This window comes from Phyllopteryx taeniolatus, chromosome 3 (assembly GCF_024500385.1).
Source record: "Phyllopteryx taeniolatus isolate TA_2022b chromosome 3, UOR_Ptae_1.2, whole genome shotgun sequence".
Classification (NCBI taxonomy): domain Eukaryota; kingdom Metazoa; phylum Chordata; class Actinopteri; order Syngnathiformes; family Syngnathidae; genus Phyllopteryx; species Phyllopteryx taeniolatus.
The window spans coordinates 32511830-32531635 of NC_084504.1; the positions used below are offsets into that span (position 1 = coordinate 32511830).

The window sequence follows — 19806 nt, forward strand, 5'->3', positions numbered from 1 at the left end:
GATTTTATTAAATTCAGAATAACATAATTTTTATTTGCAAAAAAAGTCGTTTGTAATATGTTGAACTGCGGTCTATTGTGTGTTGCACGCGGAACGATGTTGTTACTTTTAAAATTAAACAGATTACTGCGCTGAAAAAAATAGTTCTCAATAACTATTCAACAATAACTTTTTCCAAAACTTTAACTAACGTCTAATTCTACTAATTCCGAATAGATAAATGTTTATTTGCAAATGAAGTGTTTTTTAATATGTTCAACTGCGGTCTATTATATTTTGCACGCGGAATGATTTTGTTAGTTCCGAGGCCAATTAGGAATCGCGCCAGTTCAAGTGACGCAACCAGGGAGGAGACCTCATCAACTCGCAATCATCCATAAAATTCATTCTTTTTGGGTAGGTATGCGAATTAAAATGCATGTATTCTGTTATAACTTCGCTGCTATAATTCGTAATAGGCTGTCGACTTCGAAAAATAATTGGACTCAGTCCGTTAACGCAAATGCAAAAAATATATTAAGTGGCCCGACTACTGAACTTCTCTGCCATATGCTTATGCTAACTATTTATGTTTGTAAACTCAGGTTAGCAACCTAGCATATTGAACACGTGTCAAGGCTTAACGTAAAATGCGCAGGCCCGAGCAATATTTGATGGAGTAATTGTAATACACCCTCGTCATTAGAGATTTGCTGAAGTGTGTGTGTGACTCGTGCAGGATGGTAACTTTGCATATTTGCAGATCAAAAGAAAAGAACATCGAGGGAAAATGGCCAGTCGAGCACGTGCGAGATCACGAGGCAGAGCACGTGGCCAGGAGACTGCTGCACCAGGGGTAAGCAAACTTTAAATGTCGTATAATCAAAGTTCCAATGTGGAATAAATAGCCAGAGTCCAAATGTAGAATAGTCTAAAGTTCCAATGCTGAACAAAGCAAAAGCAAATTTATACAGCACATTTCATTCACAAGGTAACTATGTGCTTTACATGGTGAAAAGCATTTAAAAACAAAGAGAGAGAAAACAGCTTATCAACATTTAAAACAAAGAAAACAATTAAGTACAAGTGAAACAACATACAGTGCAAGACATATTTAAAAGTGGAAAGGCTCTAAAAACTTATTTGCAACTTATTCCAACAGCCAAATGTTCAAATGTGCAATAGCCAGAGTCCAACTGTAGAATAGTCAAAGCTCAAATAATGTGTAATAGGCATTTCAAATGTGGAATAGCCAAGTCAAATGTACAATCGTCATTTCAAATTTTGAATATTCTAAATTCAAATGTGGAATAGCCAAAAGTTCAAATGTGGAATACCCAGAGTTCAAATGTGAAATAGCCAAAGTTCAAATGTATGTTGAATAGTCAACAAACATTCAAACAAAATTGGTGCATATAGTAAGTATTCACCCCCTTGGCTTAATATTTTGTTGAAGCACCTATGGCAGCAATCAAAGTCTCAAGTCTTCTTGGGTATGTTTCTACAACCTCGGCACACCTGTTTTGGGGCATTTTCTCCCATTCTTCTCTGCAGAGCCACTCAAGGTCAGTCAGGTTGGATGTGCAGCGTCGGGGGACAGCCATGTTTAAGTCTTTTCAGAGCTGTTCGATCGGATTCGAGTCCTGGCTCTGGCTGGGCCACTCGAGGACAGTCACAGGCTGCTCCTGAAGCCACTCCTTTTGTTATCTTTGCTGTACGCTTTGGGTCATTGTCATGTCGGAAGGTGAATCGACGCTTTAGTCTGAGTTCCAGAGCACGCTGGAGCAAGTTCTGTTTAAGAATTTCTATTTGGCAGCTGTCATCTTTCCCTCTATGCGGACTAGTCGCCCAGTTCCTGCAGAAGCGAAACAGCCCCACATCCTGATGCTGCCACCACCATGCTTCACAGTAGGGATGGTGTTTGCCAGGTGATGAGCATTGCCTCTTGTTATGCAGATGTGATGCTTGCAATTCAGGCCAAAAAGTTCTATTTTGGTTTCATCAGACCAGAGATTTTTGTTTCTGCAGGTCTGAGAACCCTTAAGGTGCCTTTTGGCAAACTCCAAGCGGGCTGCCATGTGCCTTTTAGTGACAAGTGGCTTCCGTCTGGCCACTCTACCATAAAGGCCTGATTGGTGGAGTGTGTTAGCAATGGTTGACCTTCTGGCTGGTTCTATCTCTGCAAGGGAACACGAGAGCTCTGCCTTAGTCACCATCGGGTCCTTTTTCACCTCTCTGACCAAGGCCCTTCTTCCCCAGTTACTCACCTCGGTCAGAGGGCCAGATCGAGGAAGGGTCCCGGGGGTTCCAAACTTGTTCCATTTTTGAATAATTAGACCATGATGCTTTTCGGGACCTTCAATGCTGTTGAAATTCTTTTGTATCCTTCCTCAGATTTGTGCCTTGACACAATCCGGTCTCAGAGGTCTGCAGACAATTGCTTAGACTTCATTGCTTGGTGGCTGCTCTATGCACTGCCAACAATGAGACCTTATATAGGCGGGTGACATTACAAATGTTCAATCAACTGAATTTACCACAGGTGGACTCCATTCAAGTTGGAGAAGCATCTCAAGGATGATCAGTGGAAATCAGATGCACCTGAGTTTAAGTTCGAATGTCATAGCCAAGGCTGTGAATACTTATGTACCTAATATGTTTGAATATTTCCTGTTTTTATAAATTTACACAAATGTCTGAAAATGTATTTACTTTGTCATTGTAGGATATTTTATGTAGATTTTTTTTTTTTTTTTAAGCAAACTACTCAAAACATCTTTAGAATGAGTCTGTAACAAAGCAAAATGCAAAAAGTGAAGGGGTGTGAATACTTTCTGGTGCCACTGTATGTGGACTAGTCAATGGATGTGGAATAGACAAAGTTCAAACGTATGTGGAGTAATCAACAAATGTGGAATAGCCAGAGGTCAAAAGTTCAAATGTGGAATAGTGAAGTTCAAATCCATGTGTTGTGACCAAATGTGGATTAGCCAAAGTTCAAATGTGGAATAGTCAAAGTTGAAAAGTATGTTTAATAGCCTGTGTTGCCTTATAATGAGTTATGTGAGACCTTATCTGTTTGGAATCAATTCATTTTCAAAAAGGGGCAACGTGAGAAACTGAAATGGTTATCAAGGTCCATGACAACATGCTAACATGTGCGCCATGTTTACTAAATTTAAAGTATTTATAGTAAGCGTTTCATTGATGGAATAAGCTGCTACTTGTATTAGTTAAGATAAAGGGATCTCGTTTGCACAAAAATTAGCAGCGACGCATAAAGTGCTAACAAGTGGGTGCTAACGTACTGTAATTAAATTACTTCACACACACGGAAACCTTAGAGCATGATTCGACATAACGCCGGCATATTTACGTACAACCGTTAGTGCTAGCACTAGCTTGCTAGGCTACATAACGTTTTGTTGCCTGCTTGCGAGCTGTATTGTATTAAAAGTAGGTGAACATACCTCATGAGTGTTTGCCAATCATTTCACCCTACGATGAAATGCGAATAATTTTGGCAAGGTTATCTCCAGTGCATCCTAATTATTGATTAATATTAATGCAACCAACCGCCCTTATGTCTTCCCTCACTCCATCCATCAACCTTCTCTTTGGTCTTCCTCTTGCGCTCTTGCCTGGCAGCTCCATCCTCATCATCCTACCAATATACTCACGATTTCTCTTCTGGACGTGTCCAAACCATCGAAGTCTGCTCTCTCTAACTTTGTCTCCAAAACATCGAACCTCGGCTGTCCCTCTGATGAGCTCATTTCTAATTTTATCCAACCTGGTCACTCCGAGAGCGAACCTCAACATTTTCATTTTCGCCACCTCCAGCTCTCCTTCCTGTTGCTAAAACAATTCTTGAATGACGTGTCCAACGCATACTTGTGTGGAAAGTACATGCAACCAAAAGTTGCCATTGCAGAGTGAAACCTTGCAGTCTTTGTCTGCCGTTGACCCGCTTGTGAGAGGGCACTCTCAAACTGCTGTACAACTGAGAAAACTGGTAGAGATTTTGAGTCATTTTCTGCCTGTACATGCTGACACACACATGGAGATTCTTCAGTATAATGTGGACAGCACTCTGCCTAGCTTTAAAGATGGGAAAGTTGGTGTCAAGTGGTGGGGCTTAAGTGTTTGATACAGAGAAATGATCCCGGTTTGTTTCAAGTTGTAAAAGCTGCCATGTCAATTTTCCATGGTCCCTTGGTAGAATCGTCTTTTAATCTCATGGACAGTGTCATTGATGGCGGATCTACACGAATGAACATTACCACCATCAGTGCAATTCAAACTTCCAAATATGCATTGTGCAGAAAACAGACAGGGATAAACATGTTCAGGCAGGAGGATGTAAAGTTTGGAGCAGTGGACAAGAGGCTGTGTGAAAACATGAGATCTGCAGCTAGAAGGGACAAAGCCGAGAGACAGCAGACGATGCTGAAAATGGTGGAGAGGAGGAGTGCTTTTGACTGCTAGCCATCCACTAGTGCAGCTGAGAGCAAAGAAAAAGCAGTGGAGAAAAAGACGGTGGCTCGTAAAAGGCACATGAATCAACAAAGGAAGCTGGCTCATGAGAGGCTTGTCCAGGCCAAAAAAACAAAGAAAGAAGGCAAATGTAATTTCATTCTTGAATTTGTACATCATGTAATTAATATAGCGGTGTAAATAAATGTTTTTGTGCTTGTAGAAAATTGTGTATTTTGCCTTATTGCACTCTTCAGTGTTCCAGATTGCTTCATTTATGTCAAAAAAAAATTCTTGGGCGGGGATCCCCCAGACCGCTCTACAATGTTTTTTTTTTTTTTTTTTTTTTTTTTTTTTTTTTTTTTGCGTCTCTGTATTTATTTATTTCTGAAATGTAAATTCCATCCATCCATCCATCCATTTTCTGAGCCGCTTCTCCTCACTGGGGTCGCGGGCGTGCTGGAGCCTATCCCAGCTGTCATCGGGCAGGAGGCGGGGTACACCCTGAACTGGTTGCCAGCCAATCGCAGGGCACATTCAAACAAACAACCATTCGCACTCACAGTCACAGTCACACCTACGGGCAATTTAGAGTCTCCAATTAATGCATGTTTTTGGGATGTGGGAGGAAACCGGAGTGCCCGGAGAAAACCCACGCAGGCACGGGGAGAACATGCAAACTCCACACAGGCGGGGCCGGGGATTGAACCCGGGTCCTCAGAACTGTGAGGCTGACGCTTTAACCTGTCGGCCACCGTGCCGCCGAAATGTAAATTATAAGCAGTAATTTAAGTCCATCCATTTTCCACACCGCTTGTCCTCAGTAGGGTCGTAGGCGAGCTAGAGCTTATCCCAGCTGACTCTGGGTGAGAGGCCGCACGTACAACCTGAACTGGCCGCCAGCCAATCGCAGGGCGCAAATAGACAAACAACCATTTGCACTCACATTCGCATGGGCAATTTAGAGTCTTCAATTAACCTACCATGCATGTTTTGGGGATGTGGGAGGAAACCGGAGTATCCAGAGAGGAATTAAAGTCACATTTACAGGGCAAGGAGGAGTGTTGGTGCTGAAGCTGCCAGACGCGTGTCATTAGTCGATACGCACTCGGGGATTCGCGGGCCGAACGAAGCAGGGCCATTGTGTGTTTTGATGTGAATTCCATTTCTAGATCAAATTCTTTGTCCAGTGAGCGAACGTTGTAACGTAGGAGCGGCTTTGCTGTTGTTACCTTAGCTGTTAGCCCACTGCGACAACCGCGCTTCTGCGTGAGGCCAAGCCAACCCCGCTGCTCCTTTGTCTGCTTGAGCTGTGGCGCAAGTCTGCTGCTTCGTAGTTGTAGTTACAAACTCAAAGTCACTGGGTGGTCATAATTTCAGCAAGTGCTGGCGAGCATAAGCTAATTCTGCTAGCTAATATTACTATTTTGGGTCGTAGGCAAAGAATTCTGAATACTTTTCGGTCTGATGATTATTGTGCATCCCCATAGAAAATATTTTAAAATGCGTATAATTAGGCAATGTAGAGTCAAGAAGTCACATTAATCGGGACGTGCAACCTTCGTGGCAACTGTGCAACTTGTAATCCTCATTGCTCTTGCAAGATTCAGGCTCGAGAGCCGGCACCAAAAGTTTCGGAACAAGCGGAGGCTGGGCTGGTTGGCCGAGGGAGGCAGAAGACTGCACCGGTAGCCTTTTCTGAAGAAGGTACGTTGTCACACAATGATAAGTCATGTTTCTATGACAGTAATATTGCTCGCTTCAAATCATTCAAGCCATGTCTCCCTGTCAAATGCAAACTAATCCACAAGAAATATGCTGACTGCTGTGTTGTACCCGTACTTTTGTTAACAATATCAACTGCTGGTTCTTGTATCCGACCGATATTGTAGCTGCTCTTGAGATCTCCGCTGGATTTCACCAGGTGAAGATAGGCGACAGAGGTGGACGCAGAAGAGATTTCCATGATGCCGAGGTTAACACCCGACAAACGATGGAGCATGTCAAAGCTTCAAAGTCTGGTGTGCCACTCTTAAAAGTTCACAAACATTCTGTTCCAATCATTTTTTGGACTATACAGACTAGGGATGCAACTGCTGGTTATGTTAATAATCTGTCATATATTTTTATTTCCTTCCCTTTGTTCAAAAAACAGGACATTTTGAATTGCACAATGCACAAACATAACTATGATTCAGTTACTGGTTTGCTCCGAAAAGTGTCAGAAAATAGGCAAAACATTTTATAATTGTAAAGTATGTTTCCAAATTTTATTTTATTTGTTCAATTTTATTTTCATGAAACACAAAGCTAGTCAATCTGCTTTGTCATTATAATTATTTACTGTTGATGCTGAAATTCAGAGCATTTAGTCAATTTGAAGTTTAAAAAAAATCTAGCTATCGACCTTGGGTTCCTTATTTTGGGTTTCAGTCAAGAATTTTCACTAGAATTAATAAAGTATCTGAATGCATATATCTGCTTTTTCAGGAACAAGTGGCTCCCCTATTCAGTTGTCTGCCAACTTCTTTCGCATCCTATCCCGCCCTCAATGGGTTCTGTACCAATACCACGTGGACTTCAAACCACCGATGGAGTCCCGGCGCCTTCGATCGGCCCTTCTATTCCAGCATGAGCGAACTCTGGGCAATGCTCACTGCTTCGATGGAGGAATACTCTTTCTGCCTCAAAGACTTCCTAACAAGGTGCTGTCACGCTCCACACCACATACAACATATACTCTCGAATATAGCATAGAGCAATCTGGGCTCAGGTGTAGTACATCCATCCATTTTCTTTACCGCTTATCCTCCAGAGCGTCGCGGGCAGATATAGTACATGTAACATTAATTGACACAAATGTGTGCCGTGTGTTCAGGTGACCGTGCTGCAAAGTATGACAAATAATGGCGAGAAAGTGGAGATAACAGTCACCCTGACTAATGAACTGCCTCCAACATCACCAGTTTGCCTGCAATTTTACAACATTATATTCAGAAGGTCAGCGTTCGAGTACACTTGGAGAACACTTTATTTTCCCCAAAATGTGGAAGTTGTCCAACTATGACGACATTGTTTTTGATATGTCTTCTGAAGGATTTTGCGACTCCTTGGCATGCAACAGATTGGACGCAATTATTACAATGCCAAAGATCCACTCAGCATCCCGCAGCACAGGTCTAACTTTTTTTTTTTGCTATGAAACTACCGACGAATACAATTAGCAGAGGGATTTAAATGTAGCTGAACATGTTTTGCAAGCATTGAGTTCTCATATGAAAACTTTTTCTGGGTTCCCTCCCAGACTGACCATATGGCCAGGCTACACAGCGACCATCTTGCAGTACGAGTCGGCCATCATGCTGTGTACCGACGTGAGCCACAAAGTGCTGCGTAGTGAGACTGTTCTGGACTTCATGGCCAACCTGAGGCAGAGGTGTGGACCTCATTCCTTCACTGATGTCTGTGCCAAGGAGCTTGTTGGACTCATTGTTCTCACGAAGTAAGAAGCACATTATACGACACGTGGTTTTCTACACAATCAGCAGAAGTCAGCCTGAAAGAAACACATTTCTGATTATGAATTAAAGGTCCCGTATTTTGCCAAACCAGCTTTTTCTAATAGTTGGGATGTAGTAATGTCTATGGTGCCTCGGTATACAGTATATGTAAAATATGAATTCAAATGGTCTGACATTTTTCTCAAATAAGCTCATTGGAATTTCTCGAGCTTATCTACGCCTACCTCTGCGCTCCCGAGTTAGCGCTGTCAATATAACGTGTGCTCTCCCAAATGGGTCTTCTACACGGAGGCAACCAATCAGAGGAAAGGGGGTGGTCGTAGCCAAATATGTACAAAGCGGATACAAAACTGGCTCAAACAGAAGGGGCCTTTTCTGGACACAAAACCGAGGGATTTTTGGAGATGAAATTGACACTTTTATACTAAGTCCATGTTAAAGGGGCACTCTATAGAAATCTAAATAGCCAAAATATGGGACCTTTAATGACATTCGTTTGTTTGTTCACTATTTTGTTAGATACAACAACAAAACCTACAGGATTGACGACATTGCTTGGGATCAAACACCCTGCAACACATTTACGAGGGGGGACACAGACATCTCCTTCAAGAACTACTACAAAAACGTTGGTTACAAGAACTACTATTCATATGAATGCTCTGTAACTCCTGAAAGTGAGGAAAATTGATTGGTCACATCTACTATTGCTAATGTTGCATTGGACATTGGGAACATTGGAGATGCACTCTGTGTTAAGTATTCCAATTCCTATGGATCAAAAACTGATTGATTGCGAGCATTTCACTAGGTTGTACAGAGACTACTGTGCTTTGAGCTTCCTTTATGAACTTACTGCTCAGTGTTGACTGAAGCCCCCAGGAGGGGCAACATTTTAATTGTTGTGGTTGTCATTTGCAGGGGTGACTGGACCACACAAAACCACATTTTAGTATAATACAGTTCTTACAGCACTGGAGATGCTCGAGATGATCAAAATTGTTAATGATCTATAACCTCAAAAATGAATATTTAAAGCGAAAGGCTCAGTCTGGTGGCGAAAGACGGCTTTACTGAGGTCAACGTCAGTGTTGGTTGTATCGAGTGCTGTAAAGTCAAATGTGCTTTTGTAAGGGCCACTTGCAAATTCCAATCAGTACAACAAGTAAAACGTTCATCAAGACAGTTTGAGTCACGTCTTGTATTACATCTCAAAGTACAGTAGGAAGAATTTTGTCTCTTATAGCAATACTCTTGGAGGGTAGTGTTTTTTTTTTTTTTTCATTTGTTACTCATCGAATGTGTTTGAATTATTTTATAGCAATACGGTCTGGAAATCCAAGATAGCAATCAAGTTCTCTTGATCAGCCACGTGAAGAGGGTCACTCAAGGTCAAACACCTCCTGGACCAGCTTTGCTCATCCCAGAGCTGTGCTACCTCACAGGTACTCACCGTAATGCGCACAACGCCAAATTCCCTCTGTGACTTGGTTGACACATTGTTGCGACACAAAACCTGAACTCAACCCTGAGTACTTGTGACGATCGGATTACCTCGAAAAGAGCAATCCATGTGTGGTCATGGATAAAAGACAATGACCTCTTAGTTTGTTAGCAAAGAACCTGTTACAGGCAGAAACTAACCCGTAAGGAGCCACAGACACAGTCTTCAAATGTCCTTGAAAGTCCTTTCCACACGTTTGACTTTTAACTCACTAAGTCACTGACATCTACTCAACATCCTGATGCAGTCAAGTGACTTGATGCGAGTGTATCCATGACAACCTTTCAAACATGTTGGCCAGCATGGCTGACAAATGTCAGAGGCACCTCATTTCCAAATGCTTGCTTTTGGGGGATAAGCGTAAGTCGCTTTTTCCATTTCAAGGTCAGCATTGCAAATGTGAATCTGTTCTCAATTTCCTCTCCTGGATAAAAAAAAAAGGCTTTAAAATAGTCTTGGAAAAAAAATCTGTGACACCCCTATCACATTAAGATTTCTTAACCCCAATTTCAAAAGTGTGTTCCATAGTAGTCCACTTGCTCTGTGTTACACCGCACATCATTTTCCTTTGAGGAGGAATAGGTCTGGGTTCTTACAGGTTAAACTTTTTTTTTGTCAGGCCTGACTGACAGGATGCGAGCAGACTACACCATCATGAAGGACCTGAGTGCGCACACCAAACTGGTCCCAGAACAGAGGGCAGGGCGCCTTCTCAGACTTTCTGAGAACATAAACAAGTGAGCGTCTTTATGTCCAACTTGAGACCTGGTTGTTTGTCAATTTTTCCCAACTGCTGTCACCCTGGGACCTGCATTATCTAAGTTACGGCCCACTTTTAGAGAAGTGAATAATGAAGAAAACTAAATATTGTTCAAAAATAGCCTTTGAAACCTTTTTTTTTTTTCCATTCTAAATTTCATCCCTACAAACAAACTTAAGAGCCTTTTCTACGTACTCTGTAATAAATGAGGCAAATGAGGTGTTGTTGACCTCAGCCTCGTAGCACACAGGTCGGTCTGAAACGTCAATCAACAATGTTCAACATCTGGATAACATGCTTGTGTTGACACTCCCCTGAAAAATTGGGTTTTCAGTTCAAGATTTGTAAATATTGTCAGCTCAATCAAAGTGCTGCTTGAAATCAGGCTATAAACCATTGAAGTTCATTAATATGTATGAGAGAAATCAATAAAATGGTATCCTTCATTTTTCTGTTTACATTTCTTGAAAAAATTCATAATTGTGCTACGTTTGGTCACGATGACCGCGATGTGAAATGTTCAAAGTAAGTGGTCATTGCTGCTTTCGCATGACTTGGCAGGGACACGGAAGCCCAGAGAGAGTTGGAGAAGTGGGGACTCAACTTTGACAAGCAGCTCCTAAGTCTGACTGGCAGAGTCCTCCCACCAGAGAGGATTATCCAGGAATCAAGATCGGTATAAAATGCTTGAGTTGCACGTATTCATTCATGAGTTGAAATGGATATTGACGCACGTGTCCCTTAGTATGGTTACAACCCTCGGACAGCTGATTGGACGAGAGAGATGCGTGGGTTGCCTTTGATTTACTCTCCTCCTCTGCAAAACTGGCTGCTGCTTTACACTCGCCGGAACAACAGGGAAGCGCAAAGCCTCCTGGAGACTCTCTATAAAGTGGCAGCTCCACTTAGGATCTCCTTACAAAAAGCGGTCATGTGAGGGCCATTCAAAGTCTGCAATAAGCCACACTGAACATTGCAGTTTAAATCCATTCTTTGTCATGAAACTGTTGGCCTGCCCCCCCCCCCACCTTATTAGGATTGAGTATGAAGATCATCAGGAGTCTCTGCTGAGAACACTGCAGCACAATGTTAAAGCTGAAACACAGATGGTTGGTGGCAAAATATGTTCTGTAGTTATTGTGCATGGACAATAAGTCAAGTGCTTTGTTGCTATCAGTGTGGTAAATGTTTACAAATGGATTAAGACATTTACTGCCATGGACGGCTTTAGAAGTCAAATATCCATGTTAACGGGGAAGGCTGCATGAGTTTTAAAATGACAAATAAAGCAAATGCAAACGTCTTCACTGGTGCTGTATCACATTTGTCCGTAGGTGGTCGTGGTCCTTGCCAGCAACAGGAAGGACAAATACGACAGCGTTAAGAAATACTTGTGCGTGGATTGCCCCACTCCGAGCCAGTGCGTTTTGGCTCGCACCGTCAGCCGACCTCAAGCCCTCATGACTATTGCCACCAAGATTGTGCTGCAGATGTCCTGCAAAATGGGAGGAGAGCTTTGGAGTGTGGAAATACCTGTAAGTCACAGGCGCAAACGGTATTGTTGTGTGGCCACAAAAAAGAAATGCAAAAAGATTTGGTTTAGGGTTTTAATCGTGGGAAATTAGTAAATTAGAATTTACCTCCAGCCGGCGGTGGAGGTAAATTTTGACATTGTCGAATTTTCCTTATGAAAGTGAGGCGTTACATTGTCTTGGCTTGCCATCCAAACAGGCTCATTTGTCTTGTCAAATTGTTTGAGGATGCATAGTGTATTTCTCGTGCAGTCACGCACCCCCATGTTGGAGGTCCACCCATTCTGTTCCGGTGATTATCGAGTGTTTAGAGAATCCTTCCAACATGACTGAAAAACTAATACTGATCACGTGATCTTTAGTGTGGCATAATACCAAAAAATCCGACTTTGGTACTATACCTGAATGAATTACCCTGATACTGAAATGGATACCATGGCTGGGCTGCAGCTATGGAATATTTTTGTATTCGAGTATCCTCCTAAAATTGTAACCAAATATGCGGATGAATAAAATGTTTGTTTGATTCAAGAAGAATTATGAATGCAAAAGATAAGCCATATCGCTTCAAAATTAACAACCAACCGTTTTAGTTCTTAAATTCACATTGGGCAGCAAACTAATTTGTTTAGAAATATTTTCAGTGAGGCAGTTTAGAACAAATAGAACACATAAATGTTTAAACTGCAGTTTTTCTTCACCTAAGCATATAAAAAAAGGCATTAATTAAAAAAGGCATAAGGAAGCCTGTTGTGCAACTTCGATTGCATTTTAGGATGTGACATCATAATAGTTTCGAGGCTGTGTGTTTATTAGTTTAGACTAAAATGAAGATGCAAATGAAGACACCTCAAAACGAAACACAAATACTGTATTACCGTAATAATTTGTTCACTTTCTTTTTTTTTTTTTTTTTTTTTTCTTGCCTACAATACTCGCCTCAAAATGTAGCAACTTGCAGATACGATACTAGTACACTGGCCATGTCTCTCAATGCTTAAATCACTGAGCAAAACTGTTTCTTGACTAATAAGACAAACACCCTGAATGAAGTCACGTTATAGTCGCACGCGCACTCGTCAATCAGCGGACCACAAATTCGGCAGTAGTCATAATAGCCTCAGGGCTAATGTTATGTTAGTAAATTGCATTCACATTAAACTCAATGATTTGCATGACGTTCATCTTGTCATTCAGTGTGTGTTGCCTGAGAGACGACGTGTTGCGTCAATGGTGCTCGCCTTTCTGATCAGTCTGAAATGCTCCCACACTTGGCGTGTGTTTTGTTTATCTAAAACAGTAATGGCAAGCACGCTAATGCTAATCGCGAATCCTAACCGATTAGCAAAAGCTATTTTTGTTGTCTCAAATTCTGTACAGTTTATACTGTATACTCAGTACCAACATATGCAGTTTTAAAGATGGAAGTCCAGTCCTCATAAATGAGAATAAAGTGCATGTTAGAAAAAAAAAAAATAAATAATAATACTCAAAACACTCAAGTACACGTTGCAGCCCTAACCATGGCAAAAACTAGTGGAATCACAAATAGCAAAATATGGAAATTTAAAAATGTTTTCGGAGCGACCGGCCTAGACAGTTGGGAGGTCTTGCAATAAACGAAACGCAAAAGCTTCCATGAACATGTGTTGTGTGCAGCTGAAGCAGCTGATGGTCGTGGGCATCGATTGCTACCACGATAGCGCTGCTGGGAAAAGGTCCATCGGTGCTCTGGTGGCCAGCCTCAATCAGAATATGAGCAGGTTTGGGAATAGAAGCGAGACGCAGTGCGTAGCTGTGACTTCTCCAGTGTGTAACATTTGTTTCATCTTTGTCAAGGTGGTACTCAAAGGTCAAACTGCAAAACAGAGGTCAGGAAATTATGGACGGACTGAAAATGGCCTTTGCTGGCAAGTTCCAAATCAAAATCCTGTACCAAAAGCAAAATGAATGTAAATGCTAGTTTTGCCCAACATTTGCCTTGCAGGGGCACTCAAAGACTTCTACAAATTCAACAAATGCTTCCCATCGCGTATCATCGTGTACCGCGACGGAGTGGGCGACGGCCAGCTGCACAATGTGGTCAACTACGAGGTGGCCCAGATCATCGGGTCCATCAAGTCCATGGGCCAAGACTACATGTGAGTGTTTCCTCCGGGTGACCTTTGAGTGAACGTGACGCATTTGAACTCTTTCAAAGCGCCTCTCCATTTGGCCAGGCCCAAGCTGAGTGTGGTGGTGGTGAAGAAGCGCATCAACTGCAGGCTCTTTGAGCACAGCAACGGAAAGATGTTCAACCCGCCGCCAGGGACTGTCGTCGACACTGAGGTCACTCGTCCAGAATGGTACGCTTAAGTCTTTTTTCAGTTCTTTGGGAGGACAAGAATGTTTTTGACTTGATTGGCCAGGTATGACTTCTACATCGTGAGCACGGCAGTCAACTCGGGAAGTGTCTCTCCGACCCACTACAACGTTGTGTACGACACCAGCGGACTGAAGCCTGACCATATGCAGCGGCTCACCTACAAGCTGTGCCACATGTACTACAACTGGCAGGCAAGTCGCTCCAGACTACTGGACTGTTCATAACATTCCCTAATATTTCCCTAAAATGCTGATGCATTGTAGTCAAACAGTCCTGTAACTATTTTGTATTGTTTTTAGGGGATCATCGCAGTCCCTGCCCCTTGCCAGTATGCCCACAAGTTGGCCTTTCTTGTGGGTCAAAGCCTCCACAGGGAGCCCAGCATGGAGCTCGATGACCTCCTCTTTTATTTGTAGAGGAAGGATGCTTGTTTTGCTGTTCGTTATGTTTATATGTTGTGCAAACTAGTTAATTGTGGAGAGCCTTTATAGCTCAGATTTTGGTTCCAATTTCTGCCTGCCTCAGGTATTTTCTGTTGGAAAAAGCTTTGAACAGATTCAACTGTTGTTGTTTGAAGAATATTAACAGTTTAAGAACAGTGTCATTTCTTCTTTGTCAATCAAACATGCAAATGTTCCAAAATATCAAATTTATTTAGAAAAGATTGCACATGCACCCACACAGTAGTTTGGACCCATCAATATAGGCTGATTATTATCATAAAGCTAGCTCACATTGCAAACTAAAAGGTCTTCAAGACACCATGGGAAACACACTGCTTAATTATAAAGTGAACGTACAAAAAAGGCAGTTTGAAAATCAAGTATAAACATTTATAAACAATTTACAAAAGAGCAACAGTCACACAAAAATGATTGGAAGCGATATGGGCTAAAGAAATGATCGGGTTAAGTTTACCCCGTTGATGAGATGTGTGTGTGTGTGTGTGTGAACAAGAAGTGTACACTTCAGAACGGTTTGCATACATTTGATCTTTCTTTTGGCAGTTGCAGTATTTGTCAGTGTACATGTCACATTTGATGGAATGAGGTTTTAATGCCAACATGGCCATTGCACTGTTTGGGGCACCAAAATAAATATATTGGCTTTCAACTGATACATTCACTACAGACCGTAGAGGGAGTGTGACTATATAGAGATTTACAGTACATGGATCCTGCACCATCATCTGAGTGTTCGGATCAAACATTTCCCGACGGGTACAGGGTGGAGGGACTGGAAAGAGGTAGTAGCCTTTTTTCAGGCGGACTCCACTGGCAATCAAATCTTCAGTCTTCCTGTCACCAAAGGGTCATAACATACTGCAAGTGCTCATTTTTACTGCTGGGGGAAGAAAAAAAAACATTTTGAAGTCATCAGGCAAAGGACTCTTGGAGGGTTATATGTAAGATCTGATCTTAAGCAAATAGGACATTTACAGTAGCCTGGACAACAAATGAGACGTCTGCATGAAAGTGGTGATGTTGCTTGACAAAGTAAAACTAACCAATCAGTTAGGCAAGTGCTGTATGTGGAGGTGTGACTGATGAGACCCTCGGTTGCTTGGACGGTACCTTGCGGTTCACTTGGTAACTGCTGATTAAGACCTGGTACACACATAAGGACTTTTCAGTTTTCTGACAAACCCCACACATAAAGATTTGCAGCTAACGGTTTTGGTTGTATTATTATTATGTGCGGTGTGCTCCAATAATTTCAACACAGAACACCACACAAAGTTTCTGCTCCACCGCCGATCTCAAAATCTCACATGAACACACGTGATCTAAAATACACGAAGAAGAAACGGCGATGTTGTCAAACAACGAAAACACACTATATTGTCATAAGTATTAGCCACTTGTCTTGACTCACTTAAGAACTTACTGGAAGTGACATCGCATTCCTAATCCACGGGGTTCAATATGCCCTTTGCAGCTATAACGGCTTCAACTCGTCGGGGAAGGCTGTCCACAAGGTTAAAGAGGGTGTTGATGGGAATTTTCGACCATTTGTGAGGCCACACAACTGATGTTGGATGAGAAGGCCTGGATCTCAGTCTCCACTCTAATTCATCCCAAAGGTGTTCTGTCGGGTGGCCGTTGCGGCAGGTGCTTAACACGGGCTCGCTTTTGGTGGGCTGCGACTAGGGTTGGGCATCGCTTGAATTTGAGCAATTCCTTAGTTCGGGTCCAAAAAGTTTGCATGGTTTAAATAAAGGGTGTCCAAATTATGAACCTCTTTTTTCTTAGCATTTGAGACGAGGTTCTTCATAACCAGTATCAATATCAAACCTATGAACTGAAAGGCAATGTGTGTGGAACTAACCCAATTGACTTCATAGTCATGAATTAATGTTTCAGCTAAAAGTTAAATATAGCATTGTTAAAATATTGATTTTAAATGTTGTAACTAGTTTATTTTGTTTCACTCACCCAGTTGACTTCACTGAGAGCAAAGTGATTTTAACAATGCTATATAGCTGCCCCTGTATTCTGTTCCATAACGTCGAAATACTTTATACGTGCAAGTTTTAACCTGACTAGTCTATTGTTTTAAGCTTGTAGACTTTTATTGTGCAGGGTACGCACCGGAAGTCAGCATTTTGGCACGAAAAGTAACTTCACACCGCACGGGTGATTGTTTTTGATATTTTATTTATTTTTAAATGGATGGAACAAAATGCTATAAAACGCTGATTCCTTCCCCTACACACCGATGAGGCACAAGGTTAGTGTTTGTGATACTGTCAGACAACATTTATATGAATTTTGATATAAAGTTGCTACGGTGAAGTTTTAGCCCAATTTTAAGCTTTTTTTTTTTATTTTTATTTTTTTTGTCATCGGCGCTTACGTTGGTTTGAAGGCTAAAATAAATGCTAAAAACCATCTGCAAAAGTGCAAGCAACCGTTGACCTTGTTAGCCATCTCAATGTGGGCATAGACGTATTTTATTGGTTCACTCACCCAATTGACTGAGAGTTGACTGAAGCTCCGCGCCGTGTAGGCTGAGGCTCGGAGCGCATCAGATGCTACACATCGGGAAAAACTCCTTTGCACAATATAATCTTATTCCAAGTGTTGCACTGAAGCGACTGGTCATTAATTTGAATAAAGTTAAACACACTTTAGTTCGCCGCCACCGCCGTTGGGCACAAGCACGTCATAGTGCGCGTTCTTCTTGGTTGGTTTACGGCGCTTCTCCGTTGCTGGAGGACCAGGCATCGAAACTGGGAACCGAAATGTTTACATTTGAACGGTTCCGGGAGAACCGGAATGCTAGTCCCGGTTCCAATCGGTTCTCGATGCCCAACCCGAGCTGTGACCTTTCCGGATGGTAGCTGGCTCCTGCGTTGGGCCCTGTTGGTGGTTGGGGCCCCCATGCTCTCTGGGGGTGGCGGCAGCAGTGGGGAGTGGTTTTGGTCCGCTGCATTTTCAATAAACATCAGAGTGATTAAACAAATCCAAAATAAGCAGAGGAAGTATTTCCAACTCTCCTGCTGCACAGCAAAACTGTTCCAGCACAAAAGGCATACAGCTCCACCATTCTGCAAGGCCGTGCGGCTGAACAGGACCGGTTAAAAAAAGAAAAATGTCAGTTAAGTTCATATGTGAGTCAAGGCAAGTGAGCAACTACTTTTGGCAATATAATGTTTTTTAGCTATCTGGGGAACCCCCCCCCCCCCAAAAAAAAACAAATAGGGTAAGGGTTGTTCACAGTCTTTTTATTTTGTTGTGTCAGGGTGCTTCTTGACTACACTCCGTTCCACGTCACAATTCTCAGCGTCGTGACTCAGCGTTCCACCACACACGGAGAGTTTCGGGTGTAAATATTGAACACGTTCATTATCAAAAATTGTCGGCCCCGACCTGTTTCGGAGCCTAAAACTGTGACGAATCCACTCTTAACGCACGTAAGACTTTAAAGTCAATCTGATAGGATAATCTTGTAAGATTGGAGATTGTTTGGCATTTGCCTTGCTTGTTCGGGAAGGGGCAAAATCGGCACAAAAAGCTGGCCAACTGTCTTTGTGTGTGTACCGGGCCTAATGCACAGCATATTGACCACACCATACTCTCGCTTCGCTCATGTGAAACAAGATTCTATCAGGGAACAAATGCCACCTGTCCACTGAGAGTCACAAACAGGTCAAGTTGTCTGTTAAGAGCGCCAAGCAACCGTTTCTTCCCTTCGGAGGACTGCGGTCCTTTTGTCTTTCGGGAGACGTGCATGTCCAGTGGGGCCCTGATGGGACGGCAGGATGTGTGGATGCACTGTGGGAGAGCCTGCTCTTCTGGGCGGACCCCATTTGTCCCACGGAACCTAATGGGAGACCCGTAGGGGACAGTTGAGGTTGTTAAAAAGCCAGCGGTCGGTCGCACGAATCAGTGAGCTCGAGTCTAGCTCTAGAAGAAGACTAGAAGCGCTCTGAGGCCCTGCAGAGTAAAAACATTGCTTGTCTTGTTTCTGTATGAAGCTGCACGCGGTAAGGAACAACACAACGGAAGCATCGACTTACTTCCACAATTCAACAAGACAACATTTCCCAAATAACGGCAGCTCCTTAAACAAATACGTTTGCGTTTGGAGACAAGAGGGACATGGCACATCACTTCTTAAATACATGTATCTAGAGAGACTAGTGATACAAGTGGGTTACAGAGAAATGACTGGTCACGAGTCACGACTCCTTTTCTGTAAGCATAAGCTAAAAGGCTTCTTCAAGTTGCACTTCAGGAAGACATACATACAGGTACAGTACTGAGATACACCCCGGTCTTGTGTGGGAGCTAAATGGACAAAGGGTATCTATCTAGCGCTTCATTTACCCGAGACATTTTGGATCCTCACAATACTCCCCGAAAGTCAAAGGAAAATTCCGCTTTCGGGTGAAATTTCAAGATGGCCGGCAGATTTCCAATCTCAATGAGGTTTTCCTGGCTCAATGAAATGAACCGAAAATAGACTTTAACCTTTATGTGTGAACATAATGTAACCTCGAAACTTTTAAATGCACGTGCAAAAAAGTACCGAAGCATTAAGCAGTCGGACAACTTGCAGTTCTCCAAAAGGTGCTGAATGGCAAAATCCACTACAGGTGCCTTTCTGTGACTCTTCCGGTCTCTCTCTGTGTTGATGACTGTTAGATAAATTGTAGAAGTTATCATTTATTTGCTTAGCTTGCATTAGTATAATGGACAATTTTAGATGTCTCGCCTTCGAAAAGATGACTCAGCATCATCCGATGGAAGGCATTTTTGCAGCCATTTTGACATTATGTGGATGTTGTTGTATCCCATGCATTCGGGCATTAAACAGTAAATTAATCACCACAGCCATAACCCCCATGGAGAAATCGTATGGAGCTGATGTATCCATTACTGTATGATGATAATGATGATGATGATGATGATAATGATGATTTTGCTTTAACTGATTTGTTTCCTGATACAGATGATTACGATGTTTAAACTACAACATTCATATATGACAAGTTTACTCTGAGTGGAAATGTATTTGTTTCATAAAAATGATTCTACAGTTAAAAATCGAAATGAAGTGACTGTACAATGATATGAGAATTTGTGCAAATAAATGATGGCTGTGGCACGAATCCCTGTGGCCACTTTCCTCTGAGAACATCCTGATTGAAGCCTCGCGATGGC

General features: G+C 42.3%; 2 protein-coding genes across 6 annotated transcripts in view; one reads left to right on the plus strand and one right to left on the minus strand.

The window, feature by feature from the left end:
- The first annotated feature begins 317 nt into the window (after positions 1-317).
- Positions 318-14735, plus strand: piwil1 (piwi-like RNA-mediated gene silencing 1). Of its 5 annotated transcripts, none has more exons than XM_061768768.1 (21): positions 318-396; positions 743-835; positions 6060-6162; positions 6348-6476; positions 6946-7160; positions 7334-7455; positions 7552-7632; positions 7760-7957; positions 8496-8604; positions 9298-9421; positions 10100-10217; positions 10802-10916; positions 10986-11173; positions 11277-11349; positions 11575-11775; positions 13432-13535; positions 13612-13682; positions 13760-13913; positions 13992-14117; positions 14181-14328; positions 14437-14735. In XM_061768768.1, exons 2-21 carry the CDS (start codon positions 770-772, stop codon positions 14551-14553), a joined length of 2562 nt encoding a protein of 853 aa, XP_061624752.1. In that variant the 5' UTR covers positions 318-396; positions 743-769; the 3' UTR covers positions 14554-14735. The 5 variants fall into 5 exon arrangements, with proteins under 5 accessions (XP_061624752.1, XP_061624756.1, XP_061624757.1 ...); XM_061768772.1 differs by having other exon boundaries at positions 13612-13643; XM_061768771.1 differs by lacking the exon at positions 318-396 and adding an exon at positions 441-584.
- A 34-nt stretch (positions 14736-14769) lies between these two features.
- Positions 14770-19806, minus strand: part of rimbp2b (RIMS binding protein 2b) — a 79748-nt gene continuing 74711 nt past the window's right edge. Inside the window, 2 exon segments of the mRNA XM_061768767.1 lie at positions 14770-18397; positions 18399-18463. Of these exon segments, the coding sequence (XP_061624751.1) occupies positions 18247-18397; positions 18399-18463 (216 nt within the window). The 3' untranslated portion in view covers positions 14770-18246.

Excerpts from the sequence above, each read along its gene's own strand:
- piwil1 (XM_061768768.1), top strand. The coding sequence starts at position 770 with ATGGCCAGTCGAGCACGTGCGAGATCACGAGGCAGAGCACGTGGCCAG. Across the intron at positions 11,174-11,276 it reads TCCTTACAAAAAGCGGTCAT|GATTGAGTATGAAGATCATC; the intron begins GTGAGGGCCATT and ends CCACCTTATTAG. Across the intron at positions 13,914-13,991 it reads TCCATGGGCCAAGACTACAT|GCCCAAGCTGAGTGTGGTGG; the intron begins GTGAGTGTTTCC and ends CCATTTGGCCAG.